General features: G+C 37.2%; 2 protein-coding genes across 4 annotated transcripts; one reads left to right on the top strand and one right to left on the bottom strand.

The window, feature by feature from the left end:
- Window positions 1-737: 737 nt before the first annotated feature.
- Window positions 738-4,350, bottom strand: snapc3 (small nuclear RNA activating complex polypeptide 3). 2 transcript variants are annotated; one of them, XM_023333419.1, is made up of 9 exons: window positions 4,096-4,350; window positions 3,437-3,520; window positions 3,283-3,355; window positions 2,908-3,012; window positions 2,341-2,559; window positions 2,175-2,257; window positions 1,316-1,474; window positions 1,037-1,144; window positions 738-961 (listed from the first exon to the last, which is right to left on the bottom strand). In XM_023333419.1, exons 1-9 carry the CDS (start codon window positions 4,326-4,328, stop codon window positions 814-816), a joined length of 1,212 nt encoding a protein of 403 aa, XP_023189187.1. In that variant the 5' UTR covers window positions 4,329-4,350; the 3' UTR covers window positions 738-813. The 2 variants fall into 2 exon arrangements, with proteins under 2 accessions (XP_023189187.1, XP_005797673.2); XM_005797616.3 differs by having other exon boundaries at window positions 2,341-2,490.
- Window positions 4,351-7,528: 3,178 nt separating this feature from the next.
- Window positions 7,529-18,314, top strand: LOC102233997 (tetratricopeptide repeat protein 39B-like). Of its 2 annotated transcripts, XM_005797651.3 has the most exons (18): window positions 7,529-7,619; window positions 8,552-8,577; window positions 9,242-9,346; window positions 9,859-9,990; window positions 10,977-11,053; window positions 11,195-11,324; window positions 11,534-11,639; window positions 12,114-12,179; window positions 12,249-12,357; window positions 12,432-12,499; window positions 13,276-13,335; window positions 13,414-13,575; window positions 14,086-14,177; window positions 15,130-15,250; window positions 15,324-15,435; window positions 15,744-15,861; window positions 16,455-16,571; window positions 17,111-18,314. In XM_005797651.3, the coding sequence occupies exons 1-18, from the start codon at window positions 7,590-7,592 to the stop codon at window positions 17,223-17,225; spliced, it is 1,746 nt and encodes a 581-aa protein (XP_005797708.2). In that variant the 5' UTR covers window positions 7,529-7,589; the 3' UTR covers window positions 17,226-18,314. The 2 variants fall into 2 exon arrangements, with proteins under 2 accessions (XP_005797708.2, XP_023189051.1); XM_023333283.1 differs by lacking the exon at window positions 16,455-16,571.
- The last annotated feature ends 444 nt before the right edge of the window (window positions 18,315-18,758 follow it).

Genomic DNA, 18,758 nt, shown 5'->3' with positions numbered 1-18,758 from the left:
TTACATTTTCAGCTGCTGCAGTTTTCTTTATATTGTTGATAGAAGAAAAAGATGATCTGCCAAAAAACTGAAAAGTTTCAAATTGTTAAAATCTCAAATTTTCTAGAAACAAGGAAATTTCTGATTTCACAAAAGTCAAACATTTGCTATAAAAAAGTTAAAATTTTTTTAGGTTAACATCAGAAGTTAAGAAAATTTCTGACTTTTAATAGTCGTAACTTTTCAAATTTATTAAATTTGAAATATATTTTTCAGAGTAGTGTCAGTGGTTCTTGGTGAAGCGCCCCCCACAGGCTAGGAGGGGAACAGGTTGCTCAACTAGTTTGGTTGGTTTGACAGAGTGCAGTGTGACAAGCGGAGGCCAGACAGGATTTTGTTTTGTTACCTCACATTAAGTTTTGCGTTGCATTGCAATAATGTACCGATCAGTTCATGTGGCATAATGAAGTCTGACGGTGGCCACCGTACTTTCTGCTGTGAGGTTTTTCCACACATGTTAATGTCTCGTTTTGAGACTTTTAGGATGGAAATGCAAAAGCAAAGCCAGTCAAACATGGACTTTTCATCTCTTCTAAGATAAAAACCACAAACTTTCTGTTAGAATTAAAAGTCACTTGCAGGAAAACCCCAGACTGGGATTTGAACCCAAGACCTTCTTTCTGCAAGGCATTAAATTAACTCACTGAAGTTTAATGATTTCTAACTGGAGACACACCAACAACCAGTAGAAGTCAAAATACAGCAGTAAAAAGTAAAGTCTTTATTCAAAAGGAGGAAAATAAATCCATGTTTGTCTTCATTATGAAGCGTAACTCAGTTGAAGGCGCCGCGGTCCACGTACGGATACGCCAGGAAGGCTCCCAGCTTGTTCCCTTCCTTGTCGTAATGCAGCATCCGGAAACATTTATCGCAGAACAGACACGGGTCGCTGGGCGCAAACTGGTCCCTGGTGGTGTACCATCTACAAAAACCCGAACACAGCAGAGGTCAGAGGTCAAAGACGATCCTCAGGATGTGATCGCTGATGTTTACGGACCTGCCGATGAAGACGTGGCAGACGGAACATTTTTGGGTCACCAAGCGGTTCTTATGGGTGAGCAGCGGGTAAAGGTCCGTGTCCAGGCAGTCGCTGCGGTGCGCCAGTCTGCAGCGGGAAGAAAAAAGAAACTTAATTTCACATTTGTGACGCCAGCGGCTGCTTTTCACGTAGCTGCTCTGCTTACGCAAACTGAATCAGATTTTAGAAATCATTACTTCCTTTTGCACAAATAAAATTACTTAAAAGAAATAAGTAATTTTACAACGAGCCGCTGACCTGACGTCGGTGATGATGACGAGGTGTTCGCAGTCGCCTTGGTGACAGTAGAGGTACGGATACCCCACCTTCACCTTCAGGTCCAAAAACCGCGTGTCCTCCATTTTGGCCGTGCTGAACTGCGGGTAGTTGTGGGATTTCGCCCAGTCGATGGTCGTACTGGTTCCCAGTAAAAGACAAGAATCAACGTAAAAATGATGAAAAAAACTCAAATTAAACAATGAAAAAGCAGCAAAAGGTAAATGAGTCTTGTTACATCCGGGAACATTAGAAAATATCACAATAAATGTGATTATTTTATTAAAAATGAATTAAAGTCTCATTTTTTAACTTTCCCTGTCCAGACAGAACAGATAAATCATTAAATTCAGAATGAAAAAGCCATTGATGACCCAGAGGAGTGGATCTATGCTTTGACATAAGTTACACCAACATGAAACCAATTCATCCTCATCAATTGGTTTACAAATTAACGGGTTCCTCATCATGCCTGTTACAATAAGCAATAAATCAATTAATCGCATAATAAATTAAAATTTTCCAACTCATTTTTCACTACTTTGAGTGACTAATTTATTCTAGTTTGAAAAATTCAATACTTTCAACATGGAGTAGATTATTTTGCACTAAAAGAAGAGTATTTAAAACATAGTTTGTGATTTGTGAAAGTTTCATAAATCAAACTAGGTTTCAACTATTCTGCTTTAAGGATTTTTGCTGATTCTGTTTACAGGAATTTAATTCCTCCTCACATCACTGTCGAACATAAAACTAGAGCGTAAACTTACTTTACCCAGCCAGAACGGGAATCTATTCGGACTTATTGAAATACGTTCTCATAGAAAAGCCGGAAACTGACCTGCTGATGTCCTGGCACTCTGGATAGCGCATGTCATTGTAGAAAACTCCTTCGAAGAAAAAGTAGGCCGATTTGAAAAGATCCTGAAACAAGAAGCATTAAAACACGACGGTTAGGTGGCCAATCGACTGGACCGTCCAGTGGCAGTAAGTTCTTAGCTGCTCACTTTGCTCATGAAATCTGGCGCCATGTCCGGCGTGCTGCTGAACTCGCCGCACACCTGCAGGTCGCTGACGCAGCAGACGGCGTCCCGGAGGTCGGCCAGCGTGTGGGAGCCGGTCATCAGCAGCGTGGTGTGGGCTCTGAGGTGGTTAAACTGGGGGAAGTTTGGGAGGATGGTGGCCCACAAGGTAAACACAACGCAAAAGCCACAGTGCAAGTTATGCTAAAACAGATGCGGAAAAATTAGGATGAAATTGCTAGCATAACCTCCGTAGCATCATTAATCCATTTCACCATGACTTCTGTTTTAAACCACAACAGAATTCATGATAATCATGCTAGCATAGCTTCTGTATTAGCATAAATTTTAGGATAAATTTAGTTTTATTACAAAACAGAATTTGTAATAAAAGTAACATTTTAGTGTCACTTCTGCTTCAGCATAATTTTTATTTTACCATTACTTCTAATGTTGTTTGTTGACCCTTCTGGGCCGCCGTAGAAGGGAAATGTCAGCCACACAGACGAACCATTCAGGGATAAATGTGACAAGGTAGAGATAAATGCTCACTTTCTCCACAGTATTTGGGAAGTAGATATTGATAGTTAGAATGAGTTCGCCTTCAGGGAGCCGGTTAGCCTCGGTTTCTGGTAGCCTTCCAGCAGTCAGGCGGTCCTGGAAATCATTCAGAGGAAACAAACGATGAACTTTCATTCTGCTGGTAAAATTCTGATTTGGAATATATTAATAAATTAATCTCTGACATATTCTCTCTCAATTTTGACTTGTAGCAAATCAAAGTAATTTAAATTATTTTAACCGACCTAAAACAAGAGGATTTTGGTCCGATTTAACACCAGACAGTGAGAAGTTAAGTTATTTAATTTATTTAAGGATTGTTAAGCTCTGTGTTAGCGATGAACACGAATCCTTCAGTTCACCCACCAGTTCATCCACGTAGAGGTCATGTCTGTTGTTGGTACGTTTCTGAGGTTTGTTGTTCTGCTTTTTTCTGTGTCTGTCAGCAAAAACAACCAGAGTCATCCTGCTGGGGAATCCAGACAGTAACTGGGATTGAATAAATGGGAACTGGTCTTACGTCAGAGTCTGCAGTGTCGCGTTCGGAGGGACGACTTCTGGGTCGGGCTCCTGATCTCCAGAATGGCAAAGAAGCGAGTCGACACTGAAACCGGAAAACAGGAATTTAAAACCTTTGAATTTGTTACCTATAGACTGAAATACCTCACTTTTTTATTTCTGATCATTTTTATTATTATTAGAGCAAATAACAAAACTAATAAAAATATTAACACCTTTAGTTTGAATTACTGCATCAATGAGTGGAATGGAGGCGATTAGCTTGTGGCTAAGTAACTTAAGTTTAAGTTTTTATTTGTGAACCCAGCTGTTGCCAGACCTTTTCAATGTTCCTTTTTCCTTCCACCCAACTTTCCACTGAGGTTTGAACACAGCGCTTGTTTAGCAATAACGTTTTGTCTTCCCCGTCAGCCAGTGAGCCACAACTCAACATTTCTGTATGAAAAACATGTATTTATGTACGCTGTTATGTAATGTTTTAATTATTTAAAGAGTGAATTTGGGGTTTTAATTGGTTGTAAGCTAATCTAAGAGAAGTGAAATCATCAAAAGCCCTGGGTGAAGCTAAATTAAAGCCACCCAAATGGCTGTGATTGGACCTTTGATATCAGAACCTTGGGTGGGAACCGTTCGGGGTTCGGACCCGTTGGTGCCACCGACCTGCAGACGGATCTGAGTTCGGTCATGGTTTCCTCTCCGACGCCCATCGCCGCAGCGAAGCGAGCTTCAAACGAGTCCAGGTCTCCCGGCTGGAAGGAAACGTTTTCCGGCTTCAGTCTTTTCAGCCACTCGTCCCGGAAGGAGCCGATGTGAAAAGGTGTGGAGCATAAATTCATAAATTCATAATCTGGGATGCTGCTGCTCGGTTCTGCCGGTTGCTCGGACGCCGCCATGTTTTCAGCGACGAAAACAAATGCGTCCCCTGGCTTTCAAAGCAAACCCGCGCAAAGGCTTGTGGGTAATGTAGTCCTATGGTTTCTCTGTGTGTTCTTTTTTTTAAAACAGGTTGTCAGAGCATCACCTTCCTAAACGCCTAATTGCACTTTGCACTTTGTTAGCTAGATTCTTCAACAACCCGGACCTCAAGATCCAATATGGCTGCCTAAAGTTTAGCACAGCAATATTTAGATTACATTATTTGCCCTTCCAACTGTATCTCGTCAACCAAGTTGGACATATGATGCAGCCTTTATTAGCAAACATGGTTCAATTTGAATATACACAATATGGAGAGCTTCATTGTCATTGAAGTTCTCCATATTTATGAATACTGTCACTCTTGGTTCAGTATTTATAATCCATCTGTGGATTTTTCTGGAGAATGTAGCTCCAGATTATCCTAGGAAATTAGCCCAATCACGGATTTGTTTTGTTTGTAAAGCATATCTAAAAGATTAAAAAGAAAATGCAGCTTTGGAAGATGAAATACCCACTAGCGACGCTAGCTGACAGGCCATTTGTTAGCTGTTGTTTAGAAAGCAGCCAATCCAGGATCATCATTCATTTCCTTGACACTGATTGGCTATTTGTCCACAGTTGCAGTCCCTAATTATTGTGAATATCAAAGGCCCATTATGCTAATTCTAATTAGCCTAAATTAGCATAACAAAGAGGCAAATGCGACCAAAATCAAATTTATTCTATGCATCCAACCAATATCTGACTCTCTTTTTGCTGAATGGTCTAATTCTGGTCTTTTAAATTGAACAACCGTCCATCACATAACCTTGTGATGTTGCAGCGGGACGGATGAAGACATTTAAAACCAGTCATGAACTTATCTTCCTGCGGTTTATTTGGTCAGAAAACTCCAGCAGGTTACGTCAGAGAAAGTGCAAAGGGCACCGTGGCAGGATGAATGACAAAACCACTGGAAATAATTGTTTAGGCTGATGCATCACATGCCAGCAGACAGTCCGATTTTAGGGCAAACTCTAAGCAGCACAAACTTTCTGTTACGGTTACATGCGTAATATTCAGAGGATTGGTTCCTTAAGGACTCAAGAGTTTTTCAGGATGAGACTTTTTTCCCTCTATTTCTTTTAATTTGTCAAGTCAAACAGCAAATCTTTAATATGTTTTGGTGCTAAGCTGTTCAGTGTTTTACAAACTGACAGTATTTTAAAGTCTCTGAACTACAGGGAGCTACGGAGCCCCTAAGGGGACATGGAGAGAAAAAAAAAGGAAAGAAATCCCGACTTATTATCTCGAGATCCCGACTTATTATCTCGAGATCCCGAGATCCCGACTTATTATCTCGAGATCCCGACATTTCTGAAAAATCGCGAGTTACTTTTTTGGGGGGGAAAGGCATGTTTTTATGCGGTAAACGTGGGGGAGTGTGTCTACATTGATTATGGAGGACGACTTATATCATTTTCTGCGGTCCAGAGATGTCCCAGAGGAGGATATCATGCACATGCAATTTAGCGTACATCCATCGGTAACCGTGAAGCTGTCCAGAGGACTGTAGCTGGTTATTAATGAATTCTACCAAAACTGCCAAGTCGGAAAAGGACTTGCGCCGAATGAGTCCCCGCGCTCTGAAAACTCTCTTCAGATGTCTCTCACTAATACTAAATCCATGTCTGCTGTCAAGCGCTGATTTAATGTGTTTATACTCAAGCCCAAGCTCGAAATAAAAATCTATATATCTACCCCCACAGATCTACATAACGACTGTGATTAGGTCGTTATGTACTGATGTCGGGATCTCGAGATAATAAGTCGGGATAATAAGTCGGGATCTCGAGATAATAAGTCGGGATCTCGAGATAATAAGTCGGGATTTCTTTCCTTTTTTTTTCTCTCCATGTCCCCTTAGGGGCTCCGTAGGGAGCCAATCAATGTGACTAAAGTTAAATGCATGGATGAGTTTCTGAGGCATTACTCCTTTAATCCTGTAAATGTTCTTCAGGTGATAGAAGGCCGACTTTGCGACTGTCTTTATGTGACTCTGAAGGTTCAGGTCAGAGTTCATCACTACGCCCAGATTTTGGTTTGGATCTCTAGTTTCTATCTATAATAAATGAAGCTTTGTGCTGACTTGATCATTTCTCTTATGTTAAAAAACACATAAGCTAATGTTAGCTGAAGGTTTACAGCAGCTTAGTTTGCTTTTCATCAAATGTTAACTTGTTTTAAGTCAATTGATTAAAAGACATCAGTTCCATTGACAGATTATTTCACTTCTAACCAAATAATATAATCAATATTAAGGAATAATTGACTTAAAACAAACTCATATTTCTTTGTAAGTTAGTTTTGTCTTTTTTCAAGTGTATTAAGATATTTGAACTGGAAAGTAAAAGAAAAATACTTGGTAAGATGTTGTGTTTTTGCAGTGTTCTGCATCAGATTGTGCATGTTTTAGTGCTTCACACTGCAAAAAAACAAAATCTTACCAAGTAATTTTGGTCTTGTTTTATTCCAAATATCTTAGTCCACTTGAAATGGGACAAAACTAACCTAAAAGTAACTTTTCAAAAAGAAATAGAGGCTTGTTTTAAGTAAACTATTCAGTAATATTGATGAAAAAGCCAGATTATTTCACTGACTGCGTGAAATAATCTGCCAATGGAACTGGAAGGAATTATTGATTTAAAGCTAGCTCTTGTTTCTTGCTGAAGTTACTTGTAAGTAGTTTTTCAAGTGAACTAACATGTTTGAACTGGAAACTAGACAGAAATACTTGAAAATATTTTGTGTTTTTGCGGTGAGGACGGTCCTCCAGGTTATGTCCATTGAAGTCAGTCGACTTTTCATCACAATCATTCATTTAGAATAATTTTACGCATGGTTTCCCCTTTTAAAAGTCACTGAATATTTGTTACTCACTTCTCAATAGTTGGTATTCTTTAAAAGGTTTTTTCCCTTAAGCTAGAGAGCAAACCCGTCACCATTAACATCCTGTATTAACAGTGTTCCATTCACATTTTATGTCTCAGACCTTTTAAATCTGCATTAATTTTTCCTTTTCGTCAGAGTAATCCTGAGCAGCAGCTCAGTGGGCTGAGCTTGTTGGCTGGGAGCCACGCCTGGCATCTCAGATCCCGATAAAAAGCTCGACTCAGACGGTTTGTTTTCTCTCCAGAGTTTTGACCGGGGAAGACGTCCGTCTCCTGGTTTCTCTTTTCATTCGTTCCTCAGCTCAAATGGAGATGAACAATGGTGCAATCCAGGAGGTGAGTTTTTATTTTTGAACAAAATCAATATTAATGTTTGCATTTTCATTACTTTTGCCAAATTCTTTTAAAAAGATAGAGTATGATTTCTATTTGTATTTACAGAAAATGTTGTTTCTTTAATGCTATTTTTGGCATTTTTGATGAAGAATGCAACTAGAAGTAGTTTACACTGTTTCATATACTGGAGATATTAATAATTTGGATTATTCACATGGAAATCTTTAACACCGCCGGCCGGCGTCGGAAACATCCAAGGGGTGAAAAATTTAATTTGTGTTTCATTACCTGCATGAAAGTACAACAGTGTTTTAGGGCCGTTGTAGACATAAAAAGAAAAAGGAGTAAATTTCTACCAAAAAACTCAGATTTTTTTTTAGTAATCTCAGTAATCTAATCTATAGTAAATTTCTAGAAAAACGTGGACATTTTTAGTTAGTAAAAATGAAACTTTTCAACTTGTTAAACTCAGAGATTTCCAAGTTTTTTTCTAGTAAATATCAGATTGATTTAAAAAACATCTGAGTTTCTTTTTTGTAAAGTTTTGAATTTTAAACTCAGAAATGTCAGGTTTTTTATAGAAATTTCAAAGTTTTTACTAGAAATGTTTTAATTTTTGGAGATCATAAATTTTCATGTATTTTCTACAAAATTTTTCAGGTTAATCTAAACATTTCTCAGTTTTTTCTCAAAAATCTTTGAATTTTCAAACTCAGAAATGTATATTTTTTTCTAGAAAAGTCATGAGCTTTTCTCTTATACATATTTTACGTTTGGAGCTCAGAAATTTCCTTGTTTTTCAGTAAATTTCTGAGATTAATCTCAAAATGAGTTTTCTTTCTACGCAAACCATGATAGAAAAAAGACTTTGCACCATTTAAATGCCAGATTTTGACTAAATCTCCTAATTTTGTGTTTTTCTGGGCTTTTAGATGGATGTAGATCACACAAATGAAGAGTAAGTAGAGTTTAATTAATGTAAATGCTTCTGCTGAAGTTTTGCAACAAACTAAATTCTTTATATATATTCTCTAAAGTGTTCTCTATAACCCATTTTATGCTTTCTGAAGCTTTTTGAGTTTTTATTTGGGCGTTTTGCTGCTTTTTCAGTGATTTGATAAATGCAAACCTTTGACAGAGCTTAGATTTGGAGTAAAAGTAAATAATGGCTTCAGAGGAACAAAATTAAGGGAAAAGAATCATAAGGATAAGAACGTGAGATTATCTGGACCTTTGCTCTCCTGAAGGAGAATCTGTGAAAAAAAACCTTCAGTGTGTTTACTGAAACTAATTTCCCTCTGACAAAGACACAACATCATAACATGAACATTAGATTAATGAATAACTGGCTCATAGTAAAACAAGAAAGATCAGAGAAAAATAATTCAGAATTCTGAGGAAATAAGTGAGAATTTAAACCATAATAGAAAAAAACTTTTTCTATCAGAATTCAGGTATGAAAGTAAAAATTCTGGAAAAAAAAGTCAAAATTCCAAAAAAAGAGAAAAGTTAATAATTCGGAGTAAATAAACATCAGAATTCAGAGGGAAAGAGGAGGATGGAAGATGTGTAGAGTATCTAAATGTAAATGTTTGATTTTCTCTGTGGGATTCTGTTTTCAGGCCCGTTGAGCTGGACTTGGAGACGGCGCTGGAGGAATGTAACGTCGCCCTGCATCTGTTTCTGAACAACCGGTTTGCAGACGCTTTGAGTTCACTGGAGCCGCGGTAAGTCTCTGACGTTCGCTAAAACCTGCCGGATCCTTAAATAAAACGGTTCTCAGAATCAGAAATCCTGTTTTCAGGTTGGAAACGTTTTGAGCTGTTCTGGAAACTACATCTCAGCAACAACGTTTAGAAAAAGAGGATTAAATACACTGAAAAAAAATCCGACTTTAGTCTCAGGATTCTGAGACTAAAGTTGAAATTGTGAGAAAAAAACATAATTTTGAGGAAATAAGTCAGAATTTTTAGAAAAATGTAATTTCCTTATTAGTGAGACTCGCCAGGCTCTTTAAATGCTATTTAATGCAGTAAAAGTTTTAAATCCACAATCCCTGATTTTTTTATACAGAGTAAAAAACTAAATCAATTAAAAGTACTAATTGATTTCCTTCGTGACAACAAGCAAAGAAAAGAAAAAAATGTAAATTTACTTTAATTTTTTACACATTTGCAGTTTTATTTTTCTTTAAAAATCCCGTTTGATCCTGTTTTACTGAAGCGTTTGTGTTTTCCAGAAAGAGCCACAGTATGTATCATGCTATGGGCTACAGCAGCATCTTACTGATGCAGGCTGCTATGACCTTTGACCCCAAGGACATGGATGTTGCCATGGCGTCACTGAAGGAAGCTCTGCACACCTGCCAGAGGTAAAGCTTGAAAAACACATGAGTATATTTTATTTATGGATTGATAACAGAAATGAACAAATTTCCCCATTCGTGTCTCATTCATGTGTTTATGTCATTTTTCATGCATTTGTTGAAAATCTGAGCCTCACATCCTCACTTTTCATGTGGTTTTGCTCATAAATTACATTTTTGTAATTATGTTTTTGTGTCACTACTCTGAGTGTGCAGTAAAACTGATGTGAGCGCATAGATTTATGTGAACAAACAGTAATTTGTGGTGTTGAATGTTAATATCTCACACTATTTTGCTAAATTTTTGTTTAACATCGCTGCTCCTCGTGTATGGAAGACCAATCAGGCCAAAAATGCATGAAATTTCATGTGTCTTTCATACGCAAAGCAACTGAGTTCACAACTTAAAGCAAATGAACGACAGCAGAGGGATCCATTTTATCCAATCAGCACATTAACTGAATGAAAAAGAACCAATCACAACCAACAAGTCAAAATACTCAAAGTGACAGACTTTATAAAACAAAACATTCGGACTTCATATTGTAAATCATTTAATTTCATTGTTTTACTGACTTCATACTCAGTGTTTTTGTCACTTTGGAGAAAAAGTTACATGTATTTATAGGCCTGATGTGTGATTATGGATTCTCTCTATTAATATTACATAAACTGAAAGAAAATTAAATGCAACTGAATGTTATTATGATTTTAATCACTCAAAACTTTTAATGTAGTGTGCCTCTCTGTCCACACAACATTAAATCCACTTTCACTTATTTTACAACAAAATAAGTTCATTAATCGACTGACCAACTAATGAAGCAGCTTAATAACTACAGAAGTAGTTTTAAAAAGGGATCAAATTTAAATATCTTATATTTTAATTTGAATTGCACGTTTATCAATTAGATGAACTGTTTGAGTTGCAGTTTTGAACATTTCCATAGTATTTGTGATGTTTTACAACCCAGTCTTGTTTCCCAACTTAGATTTCGGAGGAAAACTGGAATAATGGAGAGCTTAGCCAGCTTTTGGCACGGGCAGCCTGTAGAAAATTTGACAGAAGGTGAGTCTTGCATTGATTTCTGAAAGAAAATGATTCATATTTCAGCTAAATGTTGTGTTATCTCTGCTGGTATCTAGCAGAACATGCACCAGTTTAACTGTAAATATGGTCAACATTTTGTTTTGTGCCTGTTTTTCCCAGAGGAGATGCACGCTGAGCTGTGCTACGCCGAGGTCCTGATGCAGAAGGCAGCGCTGACGTTCCTGGATGAAAGCGTCATCGGCTTCATCAAAGGAGGGATGGGAATGAGGAACAGTTATCTCATTTACAAGTAAAATAAACACAAAATTAGCGGTGAACTGATTGCTTTTGTATCAAAAAGACTGAATGATACCAATTTTGTTTTGTTTGAAAAGTTGTTAACTATAGCAACAAAGTCGCTAAGTCGGCAACATTAGGATCTATTTATCGATGCAGCTTGAAATCTTTATCATTTTAGTTACGTTGTGTTGATATTAAGACATAATATTTTTAAACTAGGAACTGCCAGGCTATGGAAAATGTAACAGAAGATGGAGAAAAGGAGAGGAGCACACATATTCATTTTCGAGGTGGCGTCAACATGGGCATCGGATCATTTAATCTGGTAAGAAGCAAAAACAAGTCAAACAATTTAATTCAGTACTTTAAACTACTCTTTATTTATCTGGGCATATCATGTAAATGTAAATGATTGAGGTCATTTTAAGTTATTGCGACAGACTTAGCTGGAGCTTGGGTTGCTAGGTGACGGGCGGAACTCTGCTGGGGTTGCTAGGCAACAGGCTGGGGTTACTAGGTGAGGGGCAGTTACATTCGGAAGGTTCTTGAAACGGCTCAATGTGCAGACGTCAAAAAATATTATTTTATTTTAAAAAAAAGCTGCTGGATTTTTAAAATAAACTGTTTTTAGAAGCAGCTGAAACCCAAATTGAAGCATAAAAACGTTTAAAAGATTTATTTAAGAGTGAGACACTTTGGGAAGTTTTAACTGATTCTCCAAACAGAGGCTAGATGTTGTGAAGCTGCATTTGTCTCAGTGAATCCAGAGTAACCACCATGTTTTACTTGCTTTGATCAGATCCTGTCCATGCTTCCATCCAGAGTCCTCAGACTCATGGAGTTTCTGGGATTTTCTGGAGACAGGGTAGGAGACGCCACTCTGTCTGCTCGCTTTAAAAGGGTTTTTAATAAGTTTCTATAATCCACTTTGCAGGAGTTTGGTTTGTCTCAGCTCAGAGAGGGGGCAGCCAGTAACAGCCTGCGCTCCATCCTCAGCACCTTGACTCTGCTCATGTTCCACCTCTACCTGAGCGTCATTCTGGGTGAGGAAACTTTCCTTATGTGAAGCAGAACGTCAGATTACTGGAGCCTGGAAGTGACTTTAACGCTGCTTCAGGTACCGGTGAAGGAAACCTCCCTGAGGCTGAAGCTCTGCTCAAACCGTACGCCGACAGGTTCCCCAACGTAAGAAACGCTCAACCAAATGGACAAAAATACAAATGAAAGTTTCCATTTCTGCTCATTTATTATAGAAAAGTCCACCCCATAACTGCAAAAACAAAATCTGCAGAAACATAAAATCTTGCCAAGTAATTTGGTTTAGTTTCTGCTGCAAATATCTTAGTACACATCAAATAAGACAGAACTAACTTTGAAGTAACTTTTGAGCAAGACATCGGAGCTTGTTTTAAGTCAATAATATTGATAATAATAATAATATATTATTCCTTAATATTGACTTTAAAAAGTACAATATTTACTGGCAGATCATTTAACTTATAACAAGATAATCTTCCCATGTTATAAGTGGAATACTCTGTCAGTGAAACTGGTACTTTTTCATCAATATTAAGGAACTACAGACTCCAAAAGTTGAAAATTTGCAAGAAGAAAATCTCAGACACTTTGTGATTAATTGCAGAATTTATATTAGAAAACACTATTAAATTTTCACAGCTCCAAAAGCCTAAAATTTGCAAGAAAAGTCAGTTTCAAAGGTCAAAAATTTTTGACTTTTGAAACTTTATGACCTCAAAAATCCCCAAGTTTTTCTGGAAAATGTAAGTTTTTTGGCAGAAATCTTCTGCTTTTTTCCTATTTACAGTGAAATCCTTTGTGGAATCATAATTTTGTGAATCTATATTTTTTTTGGCACCCATTGCGAGAAAAGGAAACTTTCCTTATTCCTCTTACTGTAAAGTATTTTTCTCTGGATTGAGTCTGAGGTGTTTTTCCTGCAGGGAGCACTGATGCTCTTCTACACGGCCAGGATCGCTGTGCTGAAAGGAAACTTCACATCAGTGAGTGTTTATTGTCTGACTGGAAATGAAGGCCAGTAAATGAAGGCCAGTTTTCAGAGAGTTTTCTCGTCTCTGCAGGCTCAGGAGAAATTTCTGGCCTGCATAGCGACTCAGGAGGAATGGCGTCAGATCCACCATCTCTGCTACTGGGAGCTGATGTGGGCGTACTCCTTCGAGCAGAACTGGACCGAGGCGTATCGCTACGCCGACCGCCTCTGCAAGGAGAACAAGTGGTCACAGGTACCTGCGCTCTCGTCTGCAGCGGTTGGCAGAAAACTTTAAGCGTGGATGACTGCCACCAACTGGACTGGAGTTTGGACTGAACAATGCACAAAGCAAAAAAAAAAGGAAAAAATGTCTTTCTACAGAAAATGATTAGGGTCACAAAAAAAATCTGACTTTTCCCTCAGAATTCAAATTTTTTTTCTCAGAATTCCGACTTTTAACTCAGAATTGAGATTTCTATTCCCCCAATATTCTGACTTTTTTTGCAATTAGAATTCCAAAATTTTCAGAATTCAGATTTTTCTCAGAATTCTGACTTTAATCTCAAAATTCTGAGAAAAGTCAGAATTGTGACTTGTTTTCTCAGAATCTGAATTGTTTAAATCATTTATGCACCGTCAGACGAATCTAGTCTGAAAAATCAAATCCACCAAATGTAATTCATGCAGACATGACCATTAATCTCGTCATTTTGATTCACATTTTCTTTACTTTGCTCATTTTAAAGTTGCTGTTTTCTCGTAGGCCACGTATGTGTTTCAGAAAGCCGCCATCTTAAGCATGCTGCCAGAGGAGGAAGTCGCCAAGACGGGAGAAAATGTCGTGGCGCTATTCAGGTGAGTAAAGAAATGAATGACGTCTTAGCATTTAGTTGCACTGCAAAAACACAAAATCTGTGTTTTTATCGTTTCTGGTGCAAATATCTTAGTTCACCTAAAATCAGACAAACATAACTCAAAACAAAAGTAGCTTTTCAGCAAGATGTTGGAGCTTAAAAAAACTAGTGAAAAAAATACTGTTTCCATTTCAGATTATTTCTTTTACAAGGGAAAAATTTCATTATAAGTATAAAAAAATAATCTGCCAGTGTGACTAGTATTTTCAGTATTCAAAACTTAATGACTTAAAGCTCATTTATGAAAGTTACCTGTAAGTTTATTTCAAGTTAAATAAGACTGAGAGTTTTTCAAAGTGAAAGTTGGAGAGAAAATGAGGAAAAAATCCTCCAAAATTAAAAAAAACCTTCAATCCCATTAATTTTTTTATCTGAGATTTTTCATCACAAATGTTGTTTTCTGTTTTTCAAGCTTTTTCAAATATAAATAAATAAGTTTAAATAATTTACTTAAATTCTATTTATGTTGCTCATTTTCTTATAGGCTGCCAGTAAAATTCATCAACCAGCTGCACTAAACCATACGAACTGTGAGAACAAAATAAGATTAGATGTGATTCATTTAATATTAATTATTTCCTTATAATTAAAAAGTTGGATTGTGTTGCAAAATTCTGTCATCTGGTAATAAAGTCATAATATATTAACTGATAATAATATTTTCCACCTCAGAACTCAGAGCTGTAAACTCAGACGGGATGGTGCCACATTTACGCTAAATTAATGTAACAATTATTAAAAAGTAAATAAAAAAACCTTCTAAATGTTGATGTTTCTTTTCGAATTTTGTAGCATTTTGCTGTTTCCCCTAATAAGATATTTCCACTAGAAATAACACAAAAATAGTAAGATTTTGTGTTTTTTTGTTTGGCTAAATGAGCTTCGGTTTGCAGGCAGGTGGACGGCCTCAGGTTAAGAATTGCAGGAAAATCGATTCCGACCGAGAAGTTTGCTGCCAAGAAGGCCCAGAGATACGAGTCGCCGAAGCCTCTGAGGCTCGTGGTTCCTGCTTTGGTGAGAACCCGTCCAGCGCCGTCCAGTAAAAACTGCAAGTCTGTTTTGTTTATCGCAACATCCTTCCTCACAGGAAATGATGTACGTATGGAACGGCTTCACGGTAGTCGGCAAGCGACCGGAGCTAACCGAAGGCATCTTACTGACTCTGGAGGCGGCAGAAGAGCAGCTCAGGAACGATCCAGGTGAGACAACAGAAAAAAACGAAACAAAAACCCATAAATATTTAGGCAGGACTATCCAAACTTCGTCTCGACAAGTCAAAAGTTCTTCCACCTCAAAAGAATAATAATGGAAAGATTAAAATAAAATCAAGCAATTAAAGTTGCCTGATTTTGTTGTTTAGTTGTAGAAAATGTAAGAATTTTGAGAAAAAGTCAAAATTCTGAGAGAAAAATCAGAATTCTGGGGAAAATAATTAGAATTCTGACAACCCAAAAAAATCCAAAAAGGTTGGGGTGAAAATGCAAACTAAAGCCTGTGTGATGTGCAGATCCGTCAGAGTTCCACACGGACGACGTGTGTGTGGTCCAGATGCTGAAGGGTTTGTGTTTGACGCAGCTGGGGCGGCTGGTTCAGGCCGAGATCTGCTTCAACTTTGTCATTTCCAGGTGAGTTCATGGCAACAGCAACATCATCGGCTCCTCAAGGCTGCAGGCGACTCAAACGTTTGCGTCAGAGAAAAACTAAACTACAGGTTCGGTTTGTAAACTATTTAATACAAGATTAAATAGTCCTGCCATGAAAAATTTACGACCTCCTATAAGTTAACTTCAAATTTTCCGATGAATTTGAAACATTTTAAGGCCTCAATTTCAGATACACAGATTTATCTGGTGAATGACACCCAGTCGTCTCTTATTTGTTTGTTTCTTTCACCAAAAACTTTTTGTGTTCCTCAAAAGTGGACTTTATCTACAATTAGTGGCAGAACTTGATTAAAAATTTTAATTCCAGCATTATATATAAACAGAAAAGCAACATTTTCAATTCAAAAACACTTTTTGCTGCTAAATTATTGAATAGACATACATGCTAAACCACAGATATTTATTGTTTTCAAACCATCAGATTGGAACCAAATGCTATTCTATCCATTCAGCTTTCCAGTTTTTCTCCTGATCATTCATGGAACTGATTTGACTAAATTCTTCTTCTGCTGCCAATAACTATTCCTGTTGTTGTTTCTTTATCTTTGCTGCAGTGAAAAGGACATCAAGCATGACACCTACCTGGTGCCATTTACCATGTATGAACTGGGTTTACTGCACAAGCTGAACGGGGACTTTAATTCGGCCATCACAGTCATTGAAAATGCAAAGTACGTGTTTTCAAATGTTTCTTTCAGATAAACTGACCCAACGCTTCATGTCAAAACCTTTCACAGAGGCTAATATACTCAATCTGAACAATGTATATGGCAGGCCAATTTAACATAAAATCAGTTTCGTCTGACCATCTGTAATTATGTTCCTGTGATGACCGATGTAGATAGAAAAAACACTCTGACATTTTTAGACAAATCAGTGGAAAAAACAGAAATGTCAAATTATTTGACTTTCAAAACTCAGAAATTTCTGTTTTTTTCTAGAAAATTTCTTAGATTTATCTCAAGATTTCTGTTTTTTTCTAGAAAATGTTCAACTTTTTACTCTGAAAATTCCTTTTTGACATTTCAGACTGGGGAATTTTTGAATCTAAGAAATTTCATGCTTTTTCTAGCAAATTTCTAATATTAATCTAAAAATTTCTGAGTTTTTCCTAGAAACTTTTTGCCTTTTTAAACTCAGAAATGTTCTTATTTTTTCTAGAAAACTCCCATAGATGCAACAAACGGCTAACAGGTGATTTTGTTTGCAGGACGAACTACAGAGACTACAGCATGGAGTCCAGGCTGCACTTCCGCATCCATGCAGCTCTCAACACCATGGGCTCCTTTCAGGCCAAACTGCCTCCTTCTCGTACGCCGGCTTGAAAAACCAAAAATGGGAGATTGGACCTAACATTATTTAAAAAGCATCTTTGTCAACTCTGAATGTTTTCGCTTTCTTTTGTTGTTGTTGCAGCAAGTCTTAGAGTTTCACTTATGGGTAATTTATACATTTTTAATTGTAAAAATGTTATTTAATCCAGTGGACCCTTGTATATTTGTGGTCAGTATTGGCGAATTCCCCTATTCACACATTTTTCTGGGACTCTGAGGAAAATTCAGCTGTTTACACATTTTTTTTGAAGAGCATATCTAAATTATTCCAGAAAAAAAAAAATCTTGGGAAGCTGTGAGCGATGCTAGCTGATACACTATCAGGTGCTGTTTGCAAAGCAGCCAATCCAGGAGCGCCACTAATTTTCCTTGATGCTGATTGGCTGAATCCCAAAGAGCATAGATAAGGATACTAGCTTCTGCGGTAGCGCTAAAATAGTTTCCAGTGTGTATCATGCAAATGAAGGTATATTTGGTGTATATTGAAACAGGCAGCAATGTTGATGTATTATACTAACATGTGACAGTTTACATTCTTACTATTTAAATTTAATTTTGTGAGTTAAGAGTAAGTTATCAATGCTTTTGACAAATGCATTTATTTGTGATTGTGTAAGGCAGTGAAGTGTTTTAAAAATGACAAACAGGAAAAACTGTGCAGCTCTTCCTGCATGTTGAAGTCTTTTCTTTCAGATGAATTATTATTGAGCTTGCTAATCAATTTAGGGCTGAAACGATTAATCAGAATAATTGCCATGATTCGATTATTGTAATATTGATTATTGTAATTTGCTGAAAGAGTACCACATTCAGAGCAGTGAACTTACGACGATATACGTACGGGTTTCATATCAGTCAATATCAATACTTATTGATTAGGTTTTTTTTGTTTTAATCATCTGAAAAGCTGCCAAACTGATAGTGTGACCTTTCCTGTTCCGGTTTTCACTCCACACTGTTGTGTTTTTTATTTTTGAGCAGTCATGAGGCACGGTGGCAAAAACTTAAACTGCTGCTGGGCGAGTTACTCAGCAGGTCGTTGCTAGGTAACCAAAGAGTGAGCGAGTTAGTTGATGCCACCAACCTGAGCTTAGCTAGCTGTGAGAGGTTGAGCGGCTGAAGCTTTTCCTCTGCCTACATCTCCCAGAATGCTGTGCGGTTCTGGCTCAGGGTTTAGTGAATATTCTACATATTGAATATTGATTATTCTATCAGATTTCCTATTGATATTGATCATGTGTTTGTCCCAAGATGTGGCCTGATCTTGCTTTTCACCCCCAGTAGACTGCTTGTGTTTAATGTAAAGCACTTTGTGGGTCTGATGAAAGTCAGATTATTATTATTATTAAACATTGGTTTTAAATTAAATAAGCTTTGTTGTGTAATTTTTCTATATATGTTGTGCAATTCTAACTTTGATCACTTGATATTCATTTTTTTTAGTGTACGAAAATGAAACATTTTATTTTGGGCTTACAGATTATAAAAACAAATAGTTAAGTCTCTAAGAAAATTTGAATATTA

Source organism: Xiphophorus maculatus, chromosome 5, assembly GCF_002775205.1.
Source record: "Xiphophorus maculatus strain JP 163 A chromosome 5, X_maculatus-5.0-male, whole genome shotgun sequence".
NCBI classification, from domain to species: Eukaryota; Metazoa; Chordata; class Actinopteri; order Cyprinodontiformes; family Poeciliidae; genus Xiphophorus; species Xiphophorus maculatus.
The sequence above is the reverse complement of the archived record's forward strand: the minus strand, read 5'-3'. Positions and strand labels throughout refer to the sequence as shown.